Consider the following 24,384-nt stretch of genomic DNA (forward strand, 5'->3'; position numbering starts at 1 on the left):
TCCTTGATCCTCATCTTGCGCTAATGCACGCAACTGTTTCTCATAAGCGTGCATCTGTTGTCCGTCAACCACACAGCCATCTGTGCCGCGATGCGTCTGTGCCTGTCTGCCCCTCGCTTGGTGTGGGCGGGGCTATCCGTCCAGGATGTGACGCAGTAACTAGAGGCGTCACCAGCCCCGCCCCCCCCGGCCCCTTGCCTTCAACAACACGCAAAAGGCCCGTTCGCACCGGCCGGTACAGCGGCCGGATGGACACCGTGAGGTACCCCGTTCGGGGGGGGGGTTCACTGTTTCAGCAGCCCAGCCCTGCACATGAACTCTGCAGCCGCACTGAGGCCCCTGCTGGAAAGCATCAGCCCAAACATTAACGTAACTAATAATTTGGCCGCGCGACCCGGAAATGACCGTAATAATCCTAAAACGGGGCCCACCGGCTCAGTGGCCCACCGGGCATTTGCCCGGTACGCCAAATGGCCAGTCCGCCGCTGATATAGACCAGTAGTTCTCAATCCTTTTCATGTCATGGACCCCCATATTATTCAAATATTGTGTAAAGGGTTAAAGTGGTTAAAGTTAAAGTGATTGTGATGCTATGTTAACACATTTTGCTGGGGACCCCTGGGACCCCCTCAAGGACCCCGCTTTGAGAACCACTGCCATAGAGTCAATTCATAGACTTGAACAATGCTGTTGTCAAGTAAAGATTTATTAAATATTTCCACCGCCCAGTTTACAAGTTGATAATAAACCTGGTTACAATACAACACATTAATTAATTAATCACTATAACAGTAAAGGTTTGATATCACATGTACTTACAATACAGCAGTGACAACATCACAGGCAGTGAAATTATTCTACTTAAAACCTCAACACTGTGACAACAATAACAATATAATAAGATAAAAAATAAACAACAAACGCAGTACATAGCCTATAGCATTACGTAGCAAAATGATTTAGAATAAAGAAAGTAAAGGGTAGAATACTTAACCATGATGCCACTATTTTAAGCATGTCAAGATTTTTAAATGAGTAGAATTTGTAAAATTGTTTGTAGATCGGCTATTTTTGCTGTGGGACAGCACTGTACAGTGAAGTATAAAACCGGGCTTAAATAGTTAAATTGCATGCACACAGCAGTAGATTGTGATAGGGTTTGTCTGTCTGAATTATCATTATAATGTCACTCAATAGTAAGGAGTTGGGGCCAAAGCAGCGTTTTGACGCGATGGCACTCCCCAGCCGTGTGGTTTTTCAATGGCCCGGTAATCCTACCCACTGGAAGTGCCGTTCTCACTCCCAACTCCTAATAGGTTGGCACGCCTGCTGAAAACATTAAAACAAGGCAGGTGCCCTATGAGGCGTGCCAGCCGAGTGAATGCCCATGGCGAGCACTGCCAATCATAGCCAATCGGAATGGAATACAAAAAATAGGACTGATTCTGATCATCTTTAGTAGCAAAAAGTGTGTCTGAAGGAAACACTAAATGGTGGAAAATCTTGTCAGGCGCAAATGGGAAGTATATACATATATGGGAAGTTGCGTCATCATCCAACGTTTGTTTTTTATTATTGTACAACCTATGGTTTAAGCGTTATAGGCTGAAACTTGAGGTGACGTGTTATAGCGCCACCATGAGGCCGATTTGTAGACAAGAAAACAAGATCACTCCTGGGATTGGAGTTGCAAAGTTTCACGCTGATTGGTCCAATATTGCCTGAGATTAACTATTCACAGACAGACAAACAGACAGGGGCGAAAATATAATCTCTGCCTTCTGGACATTCTGTCTGATAAAGACCTAACTATTAGAAATAAACAATTATTAAACTTGCACTGTATCAATAAAAGAAAAGAAAAGGCAAAACAGGTCAAATATATATATAGTACATCATAAAATAAGTGAAATCACTCGACATGTCATCACTGTAAATGGAAATTAAAAATAAAATAAACCTGTGTTCTAATGGATCCAATGTAGTTATTGTCAATGGTTGACAGTACCAAGTTCATTTACTTGAGTACTGTACTTTGTTTTAGTATTTGTATTTCTGGATACTTTGGGTGACTTTAACTCCACTACAACTCAAATAAAAATATTGTACTTTTAACTCCACTACATTTCTAGGAACGTAAAATGTACATTATGCATTAACCACTTCATATTATCTCGTTCCCATCTCATGGGAAGGAGATAAACTTAAGATAAATCTAAATCAAAATGACCCCAAAAGAAGTATTGGTCCAAAAAGACACTGATCATTGGAACACAGGCTCTTTTTTTTACATTTCCTGAAAACTAGTGGTTTTGAACATACAAGGTTTCCACCCGACAGCCACGATATCCTAGTTTATCACAAAAGAAGTATGGTGTATTATTCTACATGAATCACAGCTGGCAACATGTTCATTTATCCTCCACACTTAGTCAATAGCAGTGGTGTAAAGTAACTAAGTACATTTACTCAACTACTGTACTTAAGTACAATTTTTACTGGAGTATGTCCAATTGTCAGTACTTTTACTTCTACTCCACTACATCTCAGAGGCAAATATTATACTTCTACTCCACTACAATTACTTGAAAACTTTAGTTACTAGTTACTTTGTAGATTTTGATTATTATTACAAAACATACATTAATCACTTCAGTATATATATGTATATATACAGTACATTTCGGCCATTTGAAAATAGCAGATCTACAAGTTCGAATGTATGAAAGATTTTTCATACATTTTATACATTTGAAAACTTGTGAAATGGGACCTTCTGCATAATGAGTACTTTTACTTTTGCACTTTAAGTACATTCTGATACCAATACTTTTGTACTTTTACTTAATTACATTTTGAATTCCAGACTTTTACTTGTAACAGAGTATTTCTACATTGCAGTATTGATACTTTTACTTAAGTAAAACATGTGAGTTATTTTTCCACCACTGGTCAATAGTCATAATAATGGTTTACATCTCACACATTAGCACAGAGAGAACAAGAACAACATTATGACAGTCAGTCATAATAGTTCTCCGGTAGGAGACTTGTAGAGACTCCGCCGCTCATCAAAATATTGTCTTAGGAATTAGACATGAATACAAGGCTTCGTGGGGTGTGTAATTGATTGAAAATAAGTACATTTTGGGGTGAACTACTCCTTTAATGTGATTACAAAAGTTTGTACTTTTGTAAAATAAAATGTTTTGAGGTGTTTTTTTTGGGTACTAATTACTACTGTTTAACTTGACAAAGCAGAACACTAAGCTGCAGTTTCATCAATTAAGTTAAGAGAAACATCACTTCTCATCACAGGAATACAACTATTGATTATTTTCTTATTGATTACCTTTTCAATTATTAGAATTATCAAGAAGAGCATTTAAAAAAACATTTTATTCATTTATTTTTCGCACACCAAACATTTTGAAAATAGCCGATCTATAAGCTCATTGAGCTCATAAATATGCTATTTTCACTATTTTCTAAAATGTTTGAATGTTTTTAAAACGTTTCATCTGTAATGACAAACCTAAAATAGAGATTGATTATTAATAGATTATTTTAAGACATTTTCAATCATCGACTACTTTTTTATAATTAATTAAATTGATTAGATTGATTAACTCTCTTGCTCCTACCTCTCACAGATCCAGTAGGTGAGTAATGGTACAACTGTTTGTACTTCTGTACAATAAAATGTTTGATTTGTTTTACTGTTTTACTGTTTAACTTGACAAAGCAGAACACTAAGCTGCAGTTTCATCAATGAAGTTAAGAGAAACATCACTTCTCACAGATACCGTAGTCGCCTCTACCTGGCACATTCACCCATCCTCCACGTTGGTTCGAGTATCCTGCACAGTTCCTGTCTTCATGGTTATCAGGCTCTCCACTGGCCCAGTACCTGCAGAGTAAACAACATGATGTGTAATCACATCCACTCAGTCTCTCACATACAGTGACTTTGATAGAACGACAATAGAACAAAATGTAAAATGTCTCACTGTGTTGTTGTCAGTGGAGTTCCGTCTACCCAGGTCCAATTTCCAGAAATCCTTTTCAGACCAATGTATGATCCATACACATCCCATTCCCCAGTGGTCAATCCTCTGATGAATTCCTGATCATTTGTACATGATTGAAACATAATTAATTTTCTCTGATACGTTCAGGTTTTCACTATAATCACAGAATGACATCACATGCATGTGATGTCATTCTGTGATTATAGTGAACACATAGTTATGTGTCATCTGGACACAGACACACACACACACACACACACACACACACACACACACACACACACACACACACACACACACACACACACACACACACACACACACACACACACACACACACACACGTTTGTATTACTATACCTGTGATGATATCAACATTTTACCATGCAGATTTTATGAATGCCTTTTTTACAATTTTTAAACCATTCTGAACCCTAATAACCTGAAAGCAGAGAAAAGCTGTCTTAAAGCTCACAACGTGGCCCGCTGTGACACGGTGTGAGCTTGTAGATCGGCTTTTCTCGGCGTGTGACAGAGACGTGCAACTACGTATAAATCAGGCATAACTCCAACCGTAACCCCTACATGTGTTAACCTGACTCCACCAGATGGGGGCGGTATTGAGTTCACAGCTTCACAAAACCCTAACCCTAACCCCAGCCTGAAGCTTGTCCTAGTTTTAAGCCTATAACTAAAAACTATATGTTTAAACCATAGAACAACCATTTCTCTTGTGAGGACCAGGACAATAGTCCCTATAATGTATATTTCTCCCATTTTACTATTTACTATACATGTGGGGACATTTGGCCCTCGAAGGCATAGTAATACAAGAACACACACTCTCTCTCTCACACACACTCACACACACACACACACACACACACACACACACACACACACACACACACACACACACACACACACACACACACACACACACACACACACACACACACACACACTAACTAACCTGTTCTTCTTCACTGTTAATGATCACCAGATCTGCTCCTGTCTTCAGACATAGTTCTCTATGTTCCTCCCAGGTTTTCTCTTCAGTAGATCTGTAATAACAGCTGCATCCAAACGTCTTCCATCCACTGGGACAGGACTTGACTAAACATCAAACAGGAGTTTTACCGATGGCTTTTCAATTCACTGATGATCAATTCTAACATGTTGATTAGTTATCACTTAACCCTATGTAATTCATTGACCGGGGTCCCCCAGGGCTCTATACTATACTAGGACCCCTCCTTTTTCCCTCTACACCACATCTCTTCACTGAAAATAGCTGACCTACAAGCTCACAACGCTTCACAACCAGGAGTCACCAACATGTCACAAGACTTGTCCATGTCTGTGGCAATTTGTAGATTTTGAGAAAGAAATTATGAAAAATATATCAATGTATTTCATTATAAATAATATTATGTCTTCTCTAAATATTCACAATCTAATATTTACTGAATGTGTATTAGGCCATTAAGACCGGGAATGCATCTGTGTCATTTTTAGATTGCTTATTCAAAAATAGCAGATATACAAGCTCATACCGCGCTATGAGCTTGTAAATCAGCTATTTTTGGAAAATCGTGAAAATGTGGGCAAATCTTATACATTTTGAAAGCTAACATTTGTAACTAAAATCTTTGCTTCTAGGGATTCTACAAATGTCTTTTTTGTAAACGTATGTTGTTATAATATCAGTGGTTCTCAAACTTTTTCAATGTCAAGGACCCCCAAAATTATATGTATTTGGCCGCGGACCCCCATCTCAAAATGTTTTGTTCAAGGGACCCCCCCAGAAGTAAAGATTTGAGGTACAAATGTTCGCTTGAAAAAATATGTATTCAAAGATTTTCAAAAATGTTCATGATTTTTCCAAAAATTTTGATCTACAAGCTCATAGCGCGGCATTGGTGCCGCGCTATGAGCTTGTATAGCTGCTATTTTTGAATAGCTAGAAATCTTAAAATGATTGCGTTTGGTAAAGTGTGGGGATGACATATTACATTCTAGTCATTAATTACCCCACACCCACATCAAAACACATTGGGGCCCGCCCCCCATACCATTATGTGCTCACTGGAGGAAGTCCGTCTTAATCTCGTGGGAAAGTGGAGATATTTTACTAAATGCACGTTTTCTGCCATTAAATGTCAAATGGATATGAAACTAGAGCAGTGGTGCTTAACCTTTTCAGGCCGTGACCCCCCAAAATAATCATATTTGAACAGGGGACCCCCCACCCTGACAAGCACTTGGATAGTAGTTGAGGCATTACATTTAGGTTGACTCGGTTTCACAGATAAAAATTGTGAAAATAGCCGATCTACAAGCTCTACAACACAAAACCTTTCCCCCTTTCTTATATTATTTGAGAATTTGGCCAATGTTTGACCAGTTTTAATAGTATAGTTTGTTGATTACTTTTGATGCAGCAAAGGGTCTTTTTCTTTTCTTTCTTTCTTTCTTTTTTAGGTATTAAAAAAGGACTTAACCCATTAAAACCGGGAACGTATCTGTGTAACCACTTTAACCATTATTTCATACTTTGGCTATTTAAAAAATCTGATCTACAAGCTCATAGCGCGGCACTCGGTGAGCTTGTAGATCTGCTATTTTTTGAAAAATCTTTGAATATACGTATATTATGTTTTAAAGTGATTTTTTTCTTCCCCCGATCTGTGCTTCTGGGGGGGTCCTTGACGTGGAAAAGTTGGAGCACCACTGATATAGCAACGTACTGTTAGGATTTAGACAACATTTTTAGATTCATATTTGGCCGCAGACCCCCATCTCAAAATATGTTGTTCCAGGGACCCCCCAGAAGCAAAGATTTGAGTTACAAATGTTCGCTTTAAAAAAACAGATATATTAAAAGATTCGCAAAAAAAGATAACGATTTTTCAAAAATAGCAGATCTACAAGCTCATAGCGCGGCACTCAGTGCAACTTGTAGATCTGCTATTTTTTTAATAACGAAAGAAATATTAAAATGACAGATAAAGTTCCCGGTCTTAATGGGTTACAGTTCCTTAAATTGTCACTTCACTGTCATCTGGGGACCATTAGCTAGAGGACAATTAGCTGCAATTCGAAAATGGCCCATGTCTAAGTTTTAACCCCCCCCTCTTTCATTTTCTTCTTTTGTATATATTTTTTTCCCTCTTCATACCAGTACCCTGAAAGCTGATTGTATGACATTCTGTATAGTAGTGTGTATATCTGTCTGTCTCTTATATGTCATCATGATTTGTGTGCATGGGGTTCTCATCTTAAACAAGCTCAGTGCTTAATGAGTCTTCCAGTTAGTTGTATTGTGAATTTGTACTTCCATGTACGGTGATTCTCATGTCTTACTAAATAAAAGTACATCAATCAATCAAGCTGACCCCAAGTTAATTATTGGGTGAGGTGAGAACAAGCAAGCGTTACAACTTTTAATGTGAGAGAGAGAGAGGGGGGGGGGGGGGGGGGGGTGTGTGGAGAGGTCAGGTAACTTTAGTATCCAGTGTGGTAACAGGATGGGTGGGCACCAAGGATGGGCACCTCTGTGTTAAATTGGCTATTTTGTCCAAATGTTAAAAAAAAATGTTTTTAAGTAAGGTATGCATGATTAGAACATGCTTAAACATTAAACAATTAAGGTCTAATATTCCTACAATTGCTACACATTGCTATGTATATCCATGTCATTTTGGGGCATAAACAAGAAGTTGAAGGATAAAGTCTGATAATGATGTACACATGTTCACATCATGTATACTTCACACATTACTTTAGAACATTTTTCAAATATTTTATTTTTTAACATTTTGGACAAAATGGAGGTGCCCAGATGTGCCTAGTGCCCACCTATGCTGTATCCATCAGTGTTTTACTGTGTTTGCAGCTGTGCACTATGTTTACCCCCATTCTGTGTCTATGGTTTCTGTAATATTATTCATCACTCTGTGGTGAACCCTGTTCACAACACAATATGTTGTGAGCTTGTAGATCTGCTATTTTCACTGTACTGTATGTACTGTACACCTAGCATGACTTCTCCAGTAAAGAGACGGTAGGGTTCAAGTGGTTAATAAAAGTATTCAGGAATAAAGGAGGGTAAACCTATTTATTCTGATTTTATTAGTATTAATAAAATATTTTTTATATAAATCTCTTTTAGTATTTCATAAACTTTAATGCTGCGTTCACACTGGTAGATACAAAGATAAGAGACAAAGCTACACAGCATATTTGTATCTTTGTCAAGTTGAAACCAGCTCAACTTGTTTGTATCTTTGTATCTGTTGTATCTTTGTAGCAGCTACAAACGTCAGATGTATCTTTGTATCTTCCATTGAAAATGAATGGTAGACTGTATCTTTGTAGCTGCCAGTGTGAACTCAGCATTAATGCCATTCACACTTCCCTGACAATAATTAAAATATCAATAATAATAGACTAATACATTTTCCTTCAGAAAGGTTTGTAATCTCTCTCACCTGCTGTCCCACACAGAGCCTTATATAGCTGGTCTCTCTGCAGGATCATGTTGTCAAAGCTGGTCTTACATTGGTCTCTGTCCAGGGTCATGTTGTCAAAGCTGGTCTTACATTGGTCTCTGTCCAGGGTCATGTTGTCAAAGCTGGTCTTACATTGGTCTCTGTCCAGGGTCATGTTGTCAAAGCTGGTCTTCCATTGGTCTCTGTCCAGGGTCAACTCCTTAATGGCTGAATTATCTGCAAAGGACCAAAATGTGACAATAGACAAAAACTCAGCTGTTGCTACAGTTAAGATGCAATCAACTCAAATATGCATTCAATACATATGTTTTACATTAATGGAGGAGTGTTCATGTAGGCCTATTGTAGACTACTAGCCTTTACTGCAGAGAGAGAGAGAGAGAGAGAGAGAGAGAGAGAGAGAGAGAGAGGGAGAGAGGGGGGGGGGAGTAGTTGAGTGTGCTAGAGCAACAGAGACTGCAGTTTCTTTTGGGGGGTAAAGCAAGCATGCTTTAATAGTGAGAGAGAGACCGTACCACCACACAGCTGATCTTAATATGCCTTTAATTAAGGGTCTGTTTAAAAAAAGAACAAGCGAGTGGACATGAGGAGATTTTAGGCTGCAGGAAAAGCAACACGTCCTCCTCTGTTAACCCCCGCATCCCTGTAATAATGAATGATGATCATATAACATTATTCATTCCCTTTTTTAATTTAAACAGATTAAGTTACAGCGTCTGCTAGCCTACACATGGATGGATACTTTGAGGTTTGTTTCAAGGTATTTTTTGAGGTATTTTTACTTTACTGGAGTATTTCCACTTTTCAGTACTTTGACTTCTACTCCACTACATCTCAGAGGCAAATATTGTACTTTTACTGCACTACAATTATTTGAAAACTTTAGTCACTAGTTACTTTGTAGATTTAGATTATTATTACAAAACATACATTAACCACTTCAGCCATATATACATTTCGGACATTTGAAAACAGCCGATCTACAAGCTCACAATGCGTCGCATCGCGAGCTTGTAGATCTGCTATTTTCAAGATTTTTATACATTTGAAAATGTGAAATGGGACATTCTGCATAATGAGTACTTTTACTTTTGGTACTTTAAGTACATTTTGATACCAATACTTTTGTACTTTTACTCAAATCAATTTTGAATTCCGGACTTTCACTTGTAGCAGAGTATTTCTACATTGCAGTATTGATACTTCCACTTAAGTAAAACATTTGAGTACTTTTTCCCACCACTGTAAGTGCATTAATTTGACCTTTGACCAGCGTATACTCACAGTCCATGACCCTGTCTGTGGTTCTCACCACTCCTAGAACACACAGCGCTGTAAGGCACACTGCAGCTGCTCTAAAGATGCTTCTCTCAATGATGATGGCTCTCTGGACACCTGGAGGATATTGGTACAATAGAGTTCAACTTTAATATGATCAGCTTCAATGTTTCATTTCAAAGAACTCAGAGTGAATATAAATATAATGCAGGGGCGGACTGGCCATTTGGCATACCGTGCATATGCCCGGTGGGCCGCTGGGCCAGTGCTCCCGTTATAGGATTATTCCGGTCATTTCCGGGCCGCGCGGCCCAATTATTAGTTACGTTAATGTTTGGGCTGCCCCCCCCCCCCGTTGACAACCCCCCCAACAGACAAAACGGCCCAGGGGGTGGTGGGCTGGTTCGGACGCTACATTGGCGGACGCTACATTGGCGCTACAACAGGCCAATGTGAAAAGGGGGGCATTTCTTCCTCGGCCTAGTGGGAATGTGCGTACAAAACTTCACAGGAATCGCACACTGCGTTCATGATTTGAGGAATTTTGTTCAAAACGGACCTATCCTGCAAAATTTGTAAGGCAATGTTAGGCAAGTAGGATGGAATATGAAATATCGGACACATCCATCTTGATCACATGACTATATATATTTAAAATAAAAGAAAAAAGTAATTGAAAAAACACGGCCCCCTCACACATTAGGTGGCAGGATGAGTCACCAGACCCAAGGACGGGTGTTTTTGATGAATCTAACATGGTTAAAATGAAGTTTGAAGTTACAATAGGTTTATATAGGAAGGGGGCGTGTCTGATAAAAATTAATATCAAATATCTAAATAATGAATCAAGCAACTTAACTGGGGGTTCACAAAGGCCTGAGTAGATGATAAAATGATAAAATTGGCTCTAGTGAGGGCGCGCTTATTTTGGGGTACCAAAATCGTGGGATAAAAATTTCCCCCCCAAAAAAAAAAAAAAAAAAAAAAATATATATATATATATATATATATATATATATATATACATGGGGGACCCCCTGGGGGTCAGTGGACCTCCTGGGAGTGTTGGGACCCCCGCGGACCCCCGTCGGCTGGGTTCTTTTTTTTCATGAAGGTGGTTGCTTGTTTCTGGCGCACATCTGGCAACACTGACCTGCTGCTTGTCTTTTGCCAACTTGGCAACCCATACTGCCGGTCGGTGGCGGTGCTCACGCTAAAGGGAACAAAATGGTGTACCCGTGATGTTGTCCGGCTCGCGGTGTTTCGGTGTCGCTCGGTGGTGGTCGGCGGTGACGCTAGGGAACAACATGGTTGACCGTAATGTTGTGAGTTTGTGCTGGCCGCAATTAATTATGCTCGGAGGGGGCAGATGTGCGGTAAGCAATGAAAAGTAGTCTACGCCACCCGTAAATTAATTCCGCACGTTGTGGCTTGTGTTGTTAGTGACATGTGATATGTTGTTGTTGTGTTTAGTGCGAAACAATGACACGGGGAAATTATGTCCTTTCATCTTTCCAGTGTATTATAGGATACATGATGTGAACATGCACGGTACATCATTATTAGACTTAAAGGGATATTTCACTTTAAAAAAAACTTTGGGTAATTTTATTGTCTACTCAGGCTTTTGAGAGCCCCCCAGACCGTTTTTAAGTTGCTTGATTCAGTATTTAGATATTTGATATTCATTTTATCAGACCTTCCTATACAAACCCATTATAACTTCAAACTAAATTTTTAAACATGTTAAATTCATCAAAAACACCCGTCCTTGGTTCTGGTGACAAAATTAATATCAAATATCTAAATACTGAATCAAGCAACTTAAAAACGGTCTGGGGGCTTTCAAAAGCCTGAGTAGACAATAAAATGACCCAAAGTTTTTTTTAAAGTGAAATATCCCTTTAATGTTATCCTTCAACCAACCATTTTCCCAGCGTTATTTTCCCATCAATCAGCTGACACACACACACACACACACACACACACACACACACACACACACACACACACACACACACACACACACACATGGGGGGGGGGTGCATTTACTTGCTCACCTTTCAGAATATCCAGCACAGTGTTGGGACTGCCTATTATTATCATCTCAGCCTTGGATTTTCTTTGCAGTATTTGGATCATTAAACATTGCACTGTTGAGCTGACAGCCCATGCTGTTGCAGCTCAGTCTGTGCCTAACTATAAGCTATACACTAACGTAACCTCACATGCAGCAACTTATTTTCGGTAGAGCAATGTTAGATGCACCTTTATTTTGTGTCGCCAGCACATTATGAAACCTCCCTCTGACATACATAGCTCTGGTCCAGAGCGTTGCAGGGAGTTCTAACATGTTATGAAACCTCTCTCTGACATACATAGCTCTGGTCCAGAGCGTTGCAGGGAGTTCTAACGTGTTTGCGAACGCAGCGGAAGGAGGCCGCGCAAGTGCAGAGCTTACTATGAAACCGTGCTCGGCTTGTGTGTGTGCGTCTCCGTGTGTGTCTCTGTGTGCGTGCACTGCCTCAGCCCTGTGTGCAGCCAAGTAAATGTCCAATATAGACGTACCATACATCAAATGAAAGGCCTTTGAAAACTGAACACACCTGTCAAGGTTGCGTTTAAGCCCGCCCCTTCCCCCGGAAGCCACGCCCCGGAGAAGGTTCCTAAAAACTCCCCATTGAAACCCCATGTTAAATGAAAAGTGCCCGAATCGCTCCGCAACTTTTTCTACCCCCCCTAAGTGGGGGTCTACGAACAAATACTTCGGGCTCGGATTTTGGCTCCGCCCCCCGGAAGTGGGTGAAACAGCCACTTCAAACACTTTGTTGAATTGTTCAAAAACATTCAAAGTTTTTTTTTTGTGAATTTGTATTTTTCTAAGATGCTCCTTTTAACGCAGATTTTTTTTGTATTTTTTATATATTTTTTTATTGGTTACTTTTTTTTAGATGATTTCTTTTCATTATCATTTAATTTTGTTGGCGTTCGCTTCCCGCGTTCGCGCGTCTTACTTGTATAAACCTCTCTCTGACATACATAGCTCTGGTCCAGAGCGTTGCAGGGAGTTCTAACATGTTATAAACCTCTCTCTGACATACATAGCTCTGGTCCAGAGCGTTGCAGGGAGTTCTAACATGTTATAAACCTCTCTCTGACATACATAGCTCTGGTCCAGAGCGTTGCAGGGAGTTCTAACGTGTTATAAACCTCTCTCTGACATACATAGCTCTGGTCCAGAGCGTTGCAGGGAGTTCTAACGTGTTATAAACCTCTCTCTGACATACATAGCTCTGGTCCAGAGCGTTGCAGGGAGTTCTAACATGTTATAAACCTCCCTCTGACATACATAGCTCTGGTCCAGAGCGTTGCAGGGAGTTCTAACATGTTATAAACCTCCCTCTGACATACATAGCTCTGGTCCAGAGCGTTGCAGGGAGTTCTAACATGTTATAAACCTCTCTCTGACATACATAGCTCTGGTCCAGAGCGTTGCAGGGAGTTCTAACGTGTTACAGACCGTCTGACACAAGGTGCAGATTCAGAAAGCTCTGACACATCTCCACTCATGGACTTAAACACAGTTTATCTTCCCACTGTTTGTTTTAAGAACAAAGTATTTTCTTTTTAGGGCCGGGGCATATCTCTCTCTCTTCCACCGCACCGCCACAGACAGCGCACATTTCTCCTCACACGTCAATGAGGAAACCTCACACAACCATGCACACAAACATACACACACAAACACATGCGAGCGGCACCCCCAGGGTCCTAGCGCCCTTCGTATACAGCACACAAACACATAGGCAGGCAGACAGATGCACTGCCTGGCACACGCACAGAAAACCGTTTTTTTTTTCATCGTTTGGCCGTGTGCGCCCATTACCTAAAAGTAACGAGTACTTTTCAGCCTTTTTAGAAATTTACTCGGGTAAAAGTAAAATATTTGTCTTGGAAATGTACTCAAGTAAGAGTAATAAATATCAAAGAAATCTAATACTCAAGTAAAGAACAGATTCTCAGAATATGTACTTAAGTACAGTACTCAAGTAAATGTACTCCGTTACTGTCCACCTCTGCAAATCGGTACACAGTATCTCTATAGTCAGGTGATAAAGTATATAAGAATTTTTCATATTCCATCCTGATTGGCTAGGGTCTGCTTCCAAAGTTTGCAGGATTGTTCCGTTTTGAACAATGTTTCAAATCATGAACGCAGCGTGTGATTTCTGTGAAAATGTGCACGCACATTCCCACTAGGCCGAGGAAGAAATGCCACCCTTTTCACATTGGCCTATTATAGCGCCACCAGGAGGCCACAATAACCTACCTGACCTGGCAGAGACCTGTGCTCCGAGGAGCACTTTTTCTAGTTATCTATGCTACTGCATTGTCTGAAGGAAGCCAAACTAAAATAAGTTTTACTCTCGTTTCTTTTGATTGTCAACATGGTGGTGTGTCCCTTGTAACCAAATTACTACTTTCAATATTGGGTGACAAGCTGCTGTAATAACGATGTGAGAGAAGAGAGAAACAGTGTGAGTGTGTTACTGTGTACCTTGATCTCCTGTAGTCTCCTGTGATCCGGAGCCTTGGTCTCTGGGATAGTCTATATCGTCGTAGTCTTCGCTCTCCTCTTCTTCTACCCTGTCTCCTGCAACGGACCTCACCCTCCTTGATCTGCCTGGCCTGCCAGACATCTTATTGAACACAAAAAACTCAAGTTAATTAGTACAAGTTTACACACACATCATTTATTATGAATTAAGTGATTACAATATGATGTGCTATAATCATTTGTTATGTTTAAATATCATGTTACTCACTTTGTCCAATATCTGTGTTGTCCTACATTGGTCTTCACTGTTGATCTACAGACTGTGAGCTGCTGTCTGTTCCCGTCTGTCTTTAACACTGTTTCAGCCAATCAAATGGGTTTGCAGTACACACACACACACACACACACACACACACACACACACACACACACACACACACACACACACACACACACACACACACACACACACACACACACACACACACACACACACACACACACACACACACACACACACACACACACCAGAAAACTAAAAGCCAACAGACTCTTTACCGCAGACAGTAACGTGTGAAGATGAGTCTGCTAATTCTGGGCAAAGAATGGGGAAGCACTAAAAGTTCTCTCCTCCTTCCTGAACAACTGCTGTAGATGTACCCTTTATCATGAATTGCTTAAAACTGTATAGTGTATAGTTTGACATTTGTATTGCACTGTTGTTTTGTCCAGTTGTTTGTGTGTTGAATGTTTAGTGGAACACTCTGGCTTTTTGTGTATCATCCATTTGACATATTTTTTTTCCCCATATTTTGGACACTTGGAAAGACAAACCACAAACCACTGGCTAGACCTTTCCAGCAGACAGAGAACTGAGAAAAATAAATAAGGAACTGAAATCTCTGTGTGTACCATACTGTACATGGAACTGCAGAAACGTCATCAGTATTCTAAGTATTTTGTCTCATCAGCCAGATTTGCACAGTGATGATGAAGAAAGATAACTTGGAAAGACAGTTTGCGGACAAACCACAAATCATTTGACTAGACATTTCCAGCAGACAGAGAACTGAGAAAAATAAATAAAGTAAGGAACAGAAATTTCAACCATTAAATATCCAGTCAAGTGCGATCATCAGTATTTTAAGTCCCATACATCATGTTTTTATTATTGTTTGATGTGCATAACACGTTTTTTCATAATTCTACATATTAAACTATTGACTCATTCTCTTCGCATTATTTGAATTAGCAGTCTATAATAAGGTGAAAAGGTGGTTAAATAGATCACATGCCCACAATGAGACTGTTGGGGCCCTTCTGTTCTAACCTTATTGAATTAGTCCTCACCTCACAAATGTGTTTCGTTGTGAGCTTTTTATATATATATATATATATATATATATATATATATATATATATACACACACACACACACACACACAAATTATGGGTCTTTTGACAGGTTTTATCAGACCCGCCCCCTTCCTATACAAACCCATTGTAACTTAAAACCCCATTTTAACCATGATAGATTCATCAAGAACACCCGTCTTTGGTTCTGATGACTCATATTGCCCTCCTAATACGTGAGGGGCCATGTTTTTTCGATTACTTATTTCAATTATAAAAAATATATTTTTAAAAAAAAGAATCATTTACCAAATCTTTTTTTTTTTTAATAAATGAAAAAAGTAATTGAAAAGGCACGGCCCCCTCACGTATTAGGAGAGCAGTCACCAGAATTATTGTTTTCACAGAATCAAACATGGTCATGAATCACCAGGATCCTGGATGGCTTGATTCTAGCCTTAAAATAATTGATATAAATATTTTTGGAATTCTACGGGAAAAATGAATGGGGTCTGGAACGATGGAACCAGAAAATGGCCACCACTGCTATCAGGGCCGGCGCGTCCATACAGGCGACCCAGGAGACTGCCTGGAGCGGCAGTTTGGAGAGCCGGCAAAAAGTGCAGGCCATAAAAAAAGAAGAAAAACATGAAACTTTTCTTTTTTTTGGTGGTGTAGTATTCTGAAATGAATGATGACACCTGTGCGATCGGTATTCTATAACTTTTTTGTCGTTTGCAAGTCACATCACTGTTTGTTTGCATGAGTGAATTAACCTTGTGATACTGACTGTCTGTCTGTCTGCTGCTTGGAACTGGTAGCGCTGCGGAGGGGGGAGGGGGAGGGGCGGCTGTTAAACTGACGACACTGGCAGCTCACCTCTGCTCTCCCTTATTGCCATGATGTGCTTTAGCCTGCATCCTCCTTATAAGAGCAACACACTCTCATTGTTTGTGAGTACTGTAGGCTAACTAACTATCATATTTATGGGTTGTGTAGTTGTGTATGGGTCATGTAGTTATCGTTTATTTTACTCAAGGCTCCAGAACATGGAGGGATGTTTTTCAGTAAAAGTGGTGGTATTAAGGGCATGTGTGTTTGTATGTGCCTCGACGGAGTGGGGCGGTAGAGTATCTGCAGGCCAGTTGTGGTGGGCCGGTCTGGGTCAAAATGCCAGTCCAGCCCTGCTTGCTGTATATTATTAATAGTATTACTATTGCTGCTACAATGTCTGAGACTCAACATGCACAGTGCAGAAGGAAAGCAGTCTGGTACTTGCATGAAACCCCCACGCATAGGCTACCCACATTTTAACACACATACACACAACGCACCGAGGAAGTGATCTGTGAGTTTCTAAAACACAAGGGCACAGAAATTCATGTGAACTAAAGCATCAAAACCACAGGCACCAAAACATCACTCACACACGCACACGCACACGCACACACACACACACACACACACACACACACACACACACACACACACACACACACACACACACACAGTACATTCTCTCAGACTTCTCTTTTCTTTTTTTTCTTTTTGTCATCAGTTTCATCCTATAGAGTAGGTAGTGCTTATATGAGATAGTTTCATAAGACTTCACTCACTGTACAATACGGTTGTTTGTAAAACAGACCATCAAGTCGGGCCCTTCAGTTTGTATTTATTACAGTAAGTCATTTAAACTCACAGGCTGATGTTTCCAGTCTGCCTCTGAGTGGGTCTCAATTCTGTCCAGTTTAAGAGGCTTTTTACAACACAGCCTGATCAAAGGCCTTCCAGCTGATTACAGTTGGCTGTACTGTGGGTAAAACTGAGATAGACAGATAACATTATGCAGGAATGAAAAGGTGAAAGAAAGGAATAGCAATCATATCTCACATTTGTAAAGCGCTTTTCTAAGTACCCAGTATCCAGATGTGTCGTACTGGGTGTCAAACTGCAGCTGGGAGTTGGATGGAATACACTGCAGTCAATGAGGACCAGGTGGAACAGCTTATGAATAATCACTATTTCTGAACGGCTGTGACCTTTGTAAAACACTCAGAAGATGACATTATGACAAGTTGTTTTCTGCTGTGTTGCTTTTTCTTTTTTCTTTAAATATTATTTGGGCCCTTAATGATAGTTCAGGAGGTAGACAGGAAACAGGGAGAGAGATGGGGAGTGGGATTCGAGCCCACAACGCTTTGTCAGGCTGGCTGCATTAGAGCCTATAGTGGTATGTGCCTGGACCGCTAGGCCAGCGGGCGCCCGCTGTGTTTCTTTTTGATGTTTACACTGTATAATTGTATTGAGGTGTCCAAAGAGCATAAAGTACGTTTATGAACATGCCAAAGCATACTACCGAGCCAGAGACGATACCTGGTGCTGTTTAGATGCCTCAATACAATGACGTACTGTGCACTTAAAAAAAAACAGTCATCACTAAACAACCTATTTGTCTTCTTTTATATTCCTAAACCTATTAAATGACAAAGGTCTGAGTAGTGTTTGTTCACAAGCTGGTCCAGCCCGCCCTCATTTGCGGCAATATATTTCATTGAACTTTCGGTTGGAGTTTGCCACCCATGGGTGTCATGGAGCATGTCTGGTGTCCAGATATTCCCTTCCTTTTTATTTAAGTTCCTTGACTTCCTTCACAGGTCTTACCAATTATGCTAATTAAGGCTCTGTTCCATTTAGTTCAGCACATCATTGGTAAGACCTGTGAAGGAAGTAAGAAAGAGGCCCAATTTCTTTCCAATATGGCTGCTGTGCATAGAGCCTATTGTCACCCTCTAGCTTCCGCATTTAACCTACAAAATGAATACTAGATTATCAGTGCCACATGAAGGCCCTGGTCATTTTTCAGCCTTTAACACAATTGAGAGAACACAATGTAAGATTTCAAAATGCTGTGTCTACATTGAAATCAGAAAATATGCTTATTGAGAGAGTATGTTTTACCCCCCGTCCGTCCGTGTGTGTGTGTGTGTGTGTGTGTGTCCGTGTGTGTGTGTCCGTCCGTGTGTCCGTCTGTGAACAGCTAATCTCCGACACCGTTGGCCCGCTCGCTCCGAAACTGTGCAAACACACTCCCTGGATACCAATTCAGAACCTCTGCCCCAAATTTTTCACATAGCCCTGTTATAGCGCCACCAGGAGGCCGATTTGTGCAAAACCCATTTACTCCTACAGATTTTATCCAAACGTCATGCAAATCGGTACATTATCTCTATAGTCATGTGATCAACACGGATCTGTCCGATTTTCCATATTCCATCCTCATTGGCTAAGGTTGGCTTCCAAAGTTTGCAGGATTGGTCCGTTTTGAACAAAATGCCTCAAATCATGAACGCAGCTTGCGATTTCCGTGAAATTTCACACGCACATTCCCACTAGGCCGAGGAAGAAATGGCACCCTTTTCACATTGGCCTGTTATAGCGGCACCAGCAGGTCTAATCTTAGCAAAACACATTTTTGGAACAAAAGCCTCAAATCATGAATGCAGCTGGCACCCTTTTCACATTGGCCTGTTATAGCGCCACCAGCAGGTCTAATCTTAGCAAAACAATTTTTTGGAACAAAAGCCTCAAATCATGAATGCAGTATCTGATTGCCGTGAAAAGCCTAAGAAGAAATGACACCCCTTTCACATTGGCCTATTATAGCGCCACCAGGAGGCCACAATAACGTACCTGACCTGGCGGAGACCTGTGCTCCGAGGAGCACTTTTTCTAGTTTGAATGTTGTTAAACCTGTATTCACAAAGCTGAGTAAAAGGCTCTCAAAGTTTGTGAATGTTTTAATTTTCAGTCAGGTAATGGTGTGTGTGAACAATAGACCCAATCATCATGACATCACCACAACCACAACATGTATGTGTGTTTGTCCAGCGCTGTGTGTCTCTGTGCTCAACAGACGGGTTGCACTGGGACCATGGAGATCACTCACAGAGGAACCTCTTCATCTGAACCCGGAGGGTTAGTTTATTTTTTGGAAAAAAAATGTATGTTGCTATAATATCAGTGGTTCTCAAACCTTTTCATGTCAAGGACCACCCGAAATGATTTGTAGTTGGCCGCGGACCCCCATCTCAAAATATTTTGTCCCAGGGACCCCCATGCAGAAGCAAAGATTTTGAGTTAAAAATGTATATATATGAGCGCTCGGGTGGTGCAGTGGTAAAGTCCCTGCCCACCACCACGTAGGTTGTGGGTTCAAATCCACCGTGGTGCATCCGGCTTTGTCCAGCGTCTACATGAACACAATTGGCCCGTGTTCGGGGGAGGGAAGCCGGGCGGGGAGGAGGGTGATACTGGTCATTGCACGTACTCCTACAGGCTGGGGGCGGAGCCTGTCAGCAGGGAGTGTTGGGCGGGAGGAGTAGGACGAAGGCTCTACGTCCTCCTGGTGGGGGCTCCTCACTGGCAGGTGAGTCAGTAGGATACGACAGCAGTGACAACACAGACATGTGTGTGGAGAGGAATTAATTGGCACAACGACTACATTGGGGAGAAAAAGGGGTAAAAAATAATTGGATACTGTAAATTAAAAAATAATACATATGTATATTCAAAGATTGGCACAAATGTTCCACGATTTAAAAAACAAATAGCAGATCTATAAGCTCAAAACGCTATGAGCTTGTAGATCTCGTAGATATTTCTGAAAATGTGTTAAGTGGTCAGATGGGTGGGCCGTGTGCATTTTCAGAGCATGTAAGAACCAATCAATGGATTGTGTTGTGGGGTCATAAGGTCATACGGACACACGGACACACGGACGGACAGGGTGCAAAGTCTCTGCCACGCCTTCGGCCTGGTGGAGACAATGGCCCTCATTTATCAACGCAGCGTATAAACCGGCGTATATTTTTCCATATATTCGGCCGTACACCAACGTCAAAGTCACATTTATCAACGCATCCTACACAGCTGATCTGAACGTACATTTGGTCCTAGCCTTGATAAATGTCACGGCTGAAACCGAGCGTCATTTAAATAACACGCCCTTAAATATTCTCAAAACGCCCCGATTTTACGACATGAAGATTGAAGAACCAGAATACGACCAAAGAAGACATCATGAAAAGCCAATAAGAAAGAGTTTCCCTCGCTCGCCACACATGCACACGCCCCTCTCTCTCTCTCACACACACACACACACACACACTCTCTCTCTCTCTCTCTCTCTCTCACACACACACACACACACACACACACACACACACACACACACACACACACACACACACACACACACACACACACACACACACACACACACACACACACACGCCCGCCCAGCTGTGTTTTCATGTAATCCGTACCGTAGCGGTACAATCTGACAAAATGACATATTATGATACCAATCACATCGCCATGAATGGAATACGTTTGTATATTAATTTATTTAACCCATACAGAGCAGTGCGCGTTCGAGTTACACTAAAATAAAGCCGTCATGTAGGCTATTCCCATTTCCCAGTGAGACTCGGACCGTCGGACGGGCGAGTCCCGTCCCGCTCCGCATTAATGAGAAATAGCCTGGAGAGAACATTAATGGATGAAGGCTGGTGTGTGTTGGACCATGGGTTAAATGTCTGATCTCCCGGTGGCCATGAAAATATAACAGCAGCGCCGCTGCACCGGTCTAAACTGTTAGACCGGTGCTCTCGCAGAAGAGTGCTCTCGCAGAAGCGCTCGTATATTTTGAAAATAGCAGATCTACAAGCTCACAACGTGTTGCTGGCTTGTGAGCTTGTATATCTGCTATTTGCAATGCAGCCAGATCTACAATCTTATCTTAATGACTGTTAAAGCAGTTTGTTTAAATTACTTTATAAAATGTTATATTTTCACAGGCATTATTTATTAGTGTAGATATACATTTATGAGTGGATTATGTGTCCAGATGCCTCTCAGACAGTCAAACAATGATGCTCCGCAGGTCTAGGATGGAATAAACGGGTGCAGCCAACGTCAACAACTGGTCCCGACCAGATGTGAGATTTCAGCGTACCGTAGGATGAAGCCCACGTCAGGATATATTGATAAATGCCGAAAGGTGCGGTGATCTCGCCGTACGCCCATTATTTGGGCTGCACCGCGTTGATAAATGAGGGCCACTAAACCCATGTGTTCATTCCATACCCGCCCGCACCACTAACCACCAGAGAGGCTCTATTGGATCCACTAGGTTGAAATGAGGAACTGCAAGCACACACTAGGCCACCCCCCCTGCAAGAACGCACTATGCCACCCCCCCTGCAAGAACACACTATGCCACCCCCCCTGCAAGAACACACTATGCCACCCCCCCTGCAAGAACACACTATCTCACCCCCCCTGCAAGAACACACTATGCCACCCCCCCCTGCAAGAACACACTATGCCACCCCCCTGCAAGGACACACTATGCCGCCCGCCCCTGCAAGAACAAACTATGCCACCCCCCCCTGCAAGAACACACTATGCCACCCCCCCTGCAAGCACACACTATGCCACCCCCCCTGCAAGAACACACTATGCCACCCCCCCTGCAAGCACACACTATGCCACCCCCCCTGCAAGAACACACTATGCCACCCGCCCTGCAAGAACACACTATGCCACCCCCCCTAAAAGAACAAACTATGCCACCCCCCCCTGCAAGAACAAACTATGCCACCCCCCCCTGCAAGAACACACTATGCAACCCCCCCTGCAAGAACACACTATGCCACCCCCCTGCAAGAACACACTATGCCACCCCCCTGCAAGAACACACTATGCCATGCCCCCCCTGCAAGAACACACTATGCAACCCCCCTGCAAGCACACACTATGCCACCCCCGCCCTGCAAGAACACACTATGCCACCCCCCTGCAAGAACACACTATGCCACGCCCCCCCTGCAAGAACACACTATGCAACCCCCCCCTGCAAGAACACACTATGCAACCCCCCCCTGCAAGAACACACTATGCCACGCCCCCCCTGCAAGAACACACTATGCAACCCCCCCCTGCAAGAACACACTATGCAACCCCCCCCTGCAAGAACACACTATGCAACCCCCGCCCTGCAAGGACACACTATGCCCCCCCCCTGCAAGCACACACGCTGACGCCACCCCCCCCCCCTGCATGCACACACTCACTCTATGCTGTTTCCTTTGAGCTGTATTGGTTGATGCAGCTCACCCACAGTCAGTCAGTCAGAAGTGTGATATTGAAACATCCACCCATCCTGTTGAGTAAAACCACTAAACTCTGTTAAGCTGCATGAGATGACCACGGTCACGTGATCCATGAAGCACAAATACACAGAAAAACCACTAACACACACCACCTCTACACTTAAGTGAACACACAACCATCAAACATGTACACACATATACACAATTCCAAGAAGTCAAAGATATGAGGGGGTGCATTGCAACATACGTTGTTTTCACTGAACTGAAAAGAAAAAAAAAGGTGTGAAAATCCACCCTGGTCCCTGAGTGAAGTAGAACACAAACTGCTTTACAAAGCCTCCACTTTGTTGATTTAAAAAAAGACTTCATTGCACGATGTCAGTCTACTTGTTTTTATAAATGTCCATATTTTACAGACATTTACTGACATATCCGTAGTACATGCACAAAACTAGCTATTTAAATCAGGACGTCACTTAGGCCCAAAATATTTTGTGGTCCCTTTAATGATATAATGTCAATTTGATCCATTTATCCATCTGGAGAATAGATCCAATATGTCTTTTCTGAGGGAGGCCTGGTGAGTTATAATGAAAAAGTGCTCCTCGGAGCACAGGTCTCCGCCAGGTCAGGTAGGTTATTGTGGCCTCCTGGTGGCGCTATAATAGGCCAATGTGAAAAGGGTGCCATTTCTTCTTAGGCCTTTCACGGCAATGGGACGCTGCATTCATGATTTGAGGCATTTTGCTCCAAAAATGTGTTTTAATAAATTAGACCTGCTGGTGGCGCTATAACAGGCCAATGTGAAAAAAGGTGGCATTTCTTCCTCAGTTTTTAAGTTGCTTGATTCAGTATTTAGTTATTTGATATTAATTTAAAAATTATAAAGTGTGCTAAAAAAAATCCAATCTTAAAAAAATGGATTGAAAAACAATCTGTGATATGTCTTCTTTTATATTCCTGAACCGATTAACTGACAAAGGACACAATAGTTCAGAAATAGTGTTTGTTCACAAGCTGGTCCAGCCGGCTGCCATAGACTTCAATGTATTTCACCAAACCTCCAGTTCCAGTTTTAGCTCCCATGCGCGTCAATGGCGTCTGCCCGGCCCATAGGCTGACTGTACCTTCTTCCATCATAGCCTTGCTATGCCCTATAGGGAGAATGGGAGAATGGGAGACGCACACCACACACGTGAGGAAAAAGGCTCAGCAGCGACTGTACTGGCTCCGCCGCCTGAAGAAGCTCGGAGTAGGACATCGCATCCTCAGGCTGTATTACAACAGTTCTGTTGAAGGCATCCTAACAGGCTGTGTCACGGCCTGGTACGGGAACTGCACTGCCCGAGAAAAGATCAGCCTACAGCGACTAGTGCGATCGGCAGAGCGGATAATGGGAAGCGAGCTCCCAGCGCTCCAGGAACTGTACAAAAAGCGGTGCGTGGTCAAAGCCAAGCGCATCATCAAGGACAAGC

The 24,384-nt window shown here is 41.9% G+C and overlaps 1 protein-coding gene across 1 annotated transcript; it reads right to left on the reverse strand.

The window, feature by feature from the left end:
• Window positions 1-669: 669 nt before the first annotated feature.
• LOC308083952 (uncharacterized protein) lies at window positions 670-14,765 on the reverse strand. Its single transcript, XM_080426385.1, has 7 exons — window positions 14,650-14,765; window positions 14,382-14,523; window positions 9,830-9,940; window positions 8,525-8,761; window positions 5,005-5,147; window positions 4,011-4,126; window positions 670-3,910 (listed from the first exon to the last, which is right to left on the reverse strand). The coding sequence occupies exons 2-7, from the start codon at window positions 14,521-14,523 to the stop codon at window positions 3,790-3,792; spliced, it is 870 nt and encodes a 289-aa protein (XP_080282511.1). The 5' UTR covers window positions 14,650-14,765; the 3' UTR covers window positions 670-3,789.
• Window positions 14,766-24,384: the final 9,619 nt, after the last annotated feature.

Source organism: Gymnoscopelus braueri (genome assembly GCF_963280865.1).
Source record: "Gymnoscopelus braueri genome assembly, chromosome: 4".
In the NCBI taxonomy this organism is placed as follows: domain Eukaryota; kingdom Metazoa; phylum Chordata; class Actinopteri; order Myctophiformes; family Myctophidae; genus Gymnoscopelus; species Gymnoscopelus braueri.

What these genes read in the sequence shown, in the direction of transcription:
- LOC308083952 (XM_080426385.1), bottom strand. Translation starts at nt 14,523, where the DNA reads ATGTCTGGCAGGCCAGGCAGATCAAGGAGGGTGAGGTCCGTTGCAGGA. An exon ending in GGAGACTACAGGAGATCAAG is followed by an intron (nt 9,941 to 14,381) that starts GTACACAGTAAC and finishes AATATCCTCCAG; the next exon opens with GTGTCCAGAGAGCCATCATC. An exon ending in ACTCCACTGACAACAACACA is followed by an intron (nt 3,911 to 4,010) that starts GTGAGACATTTT and finishes TTTACTCTGCAG; the next exon opens with GTACTGGGCCAGTGGAGAGC.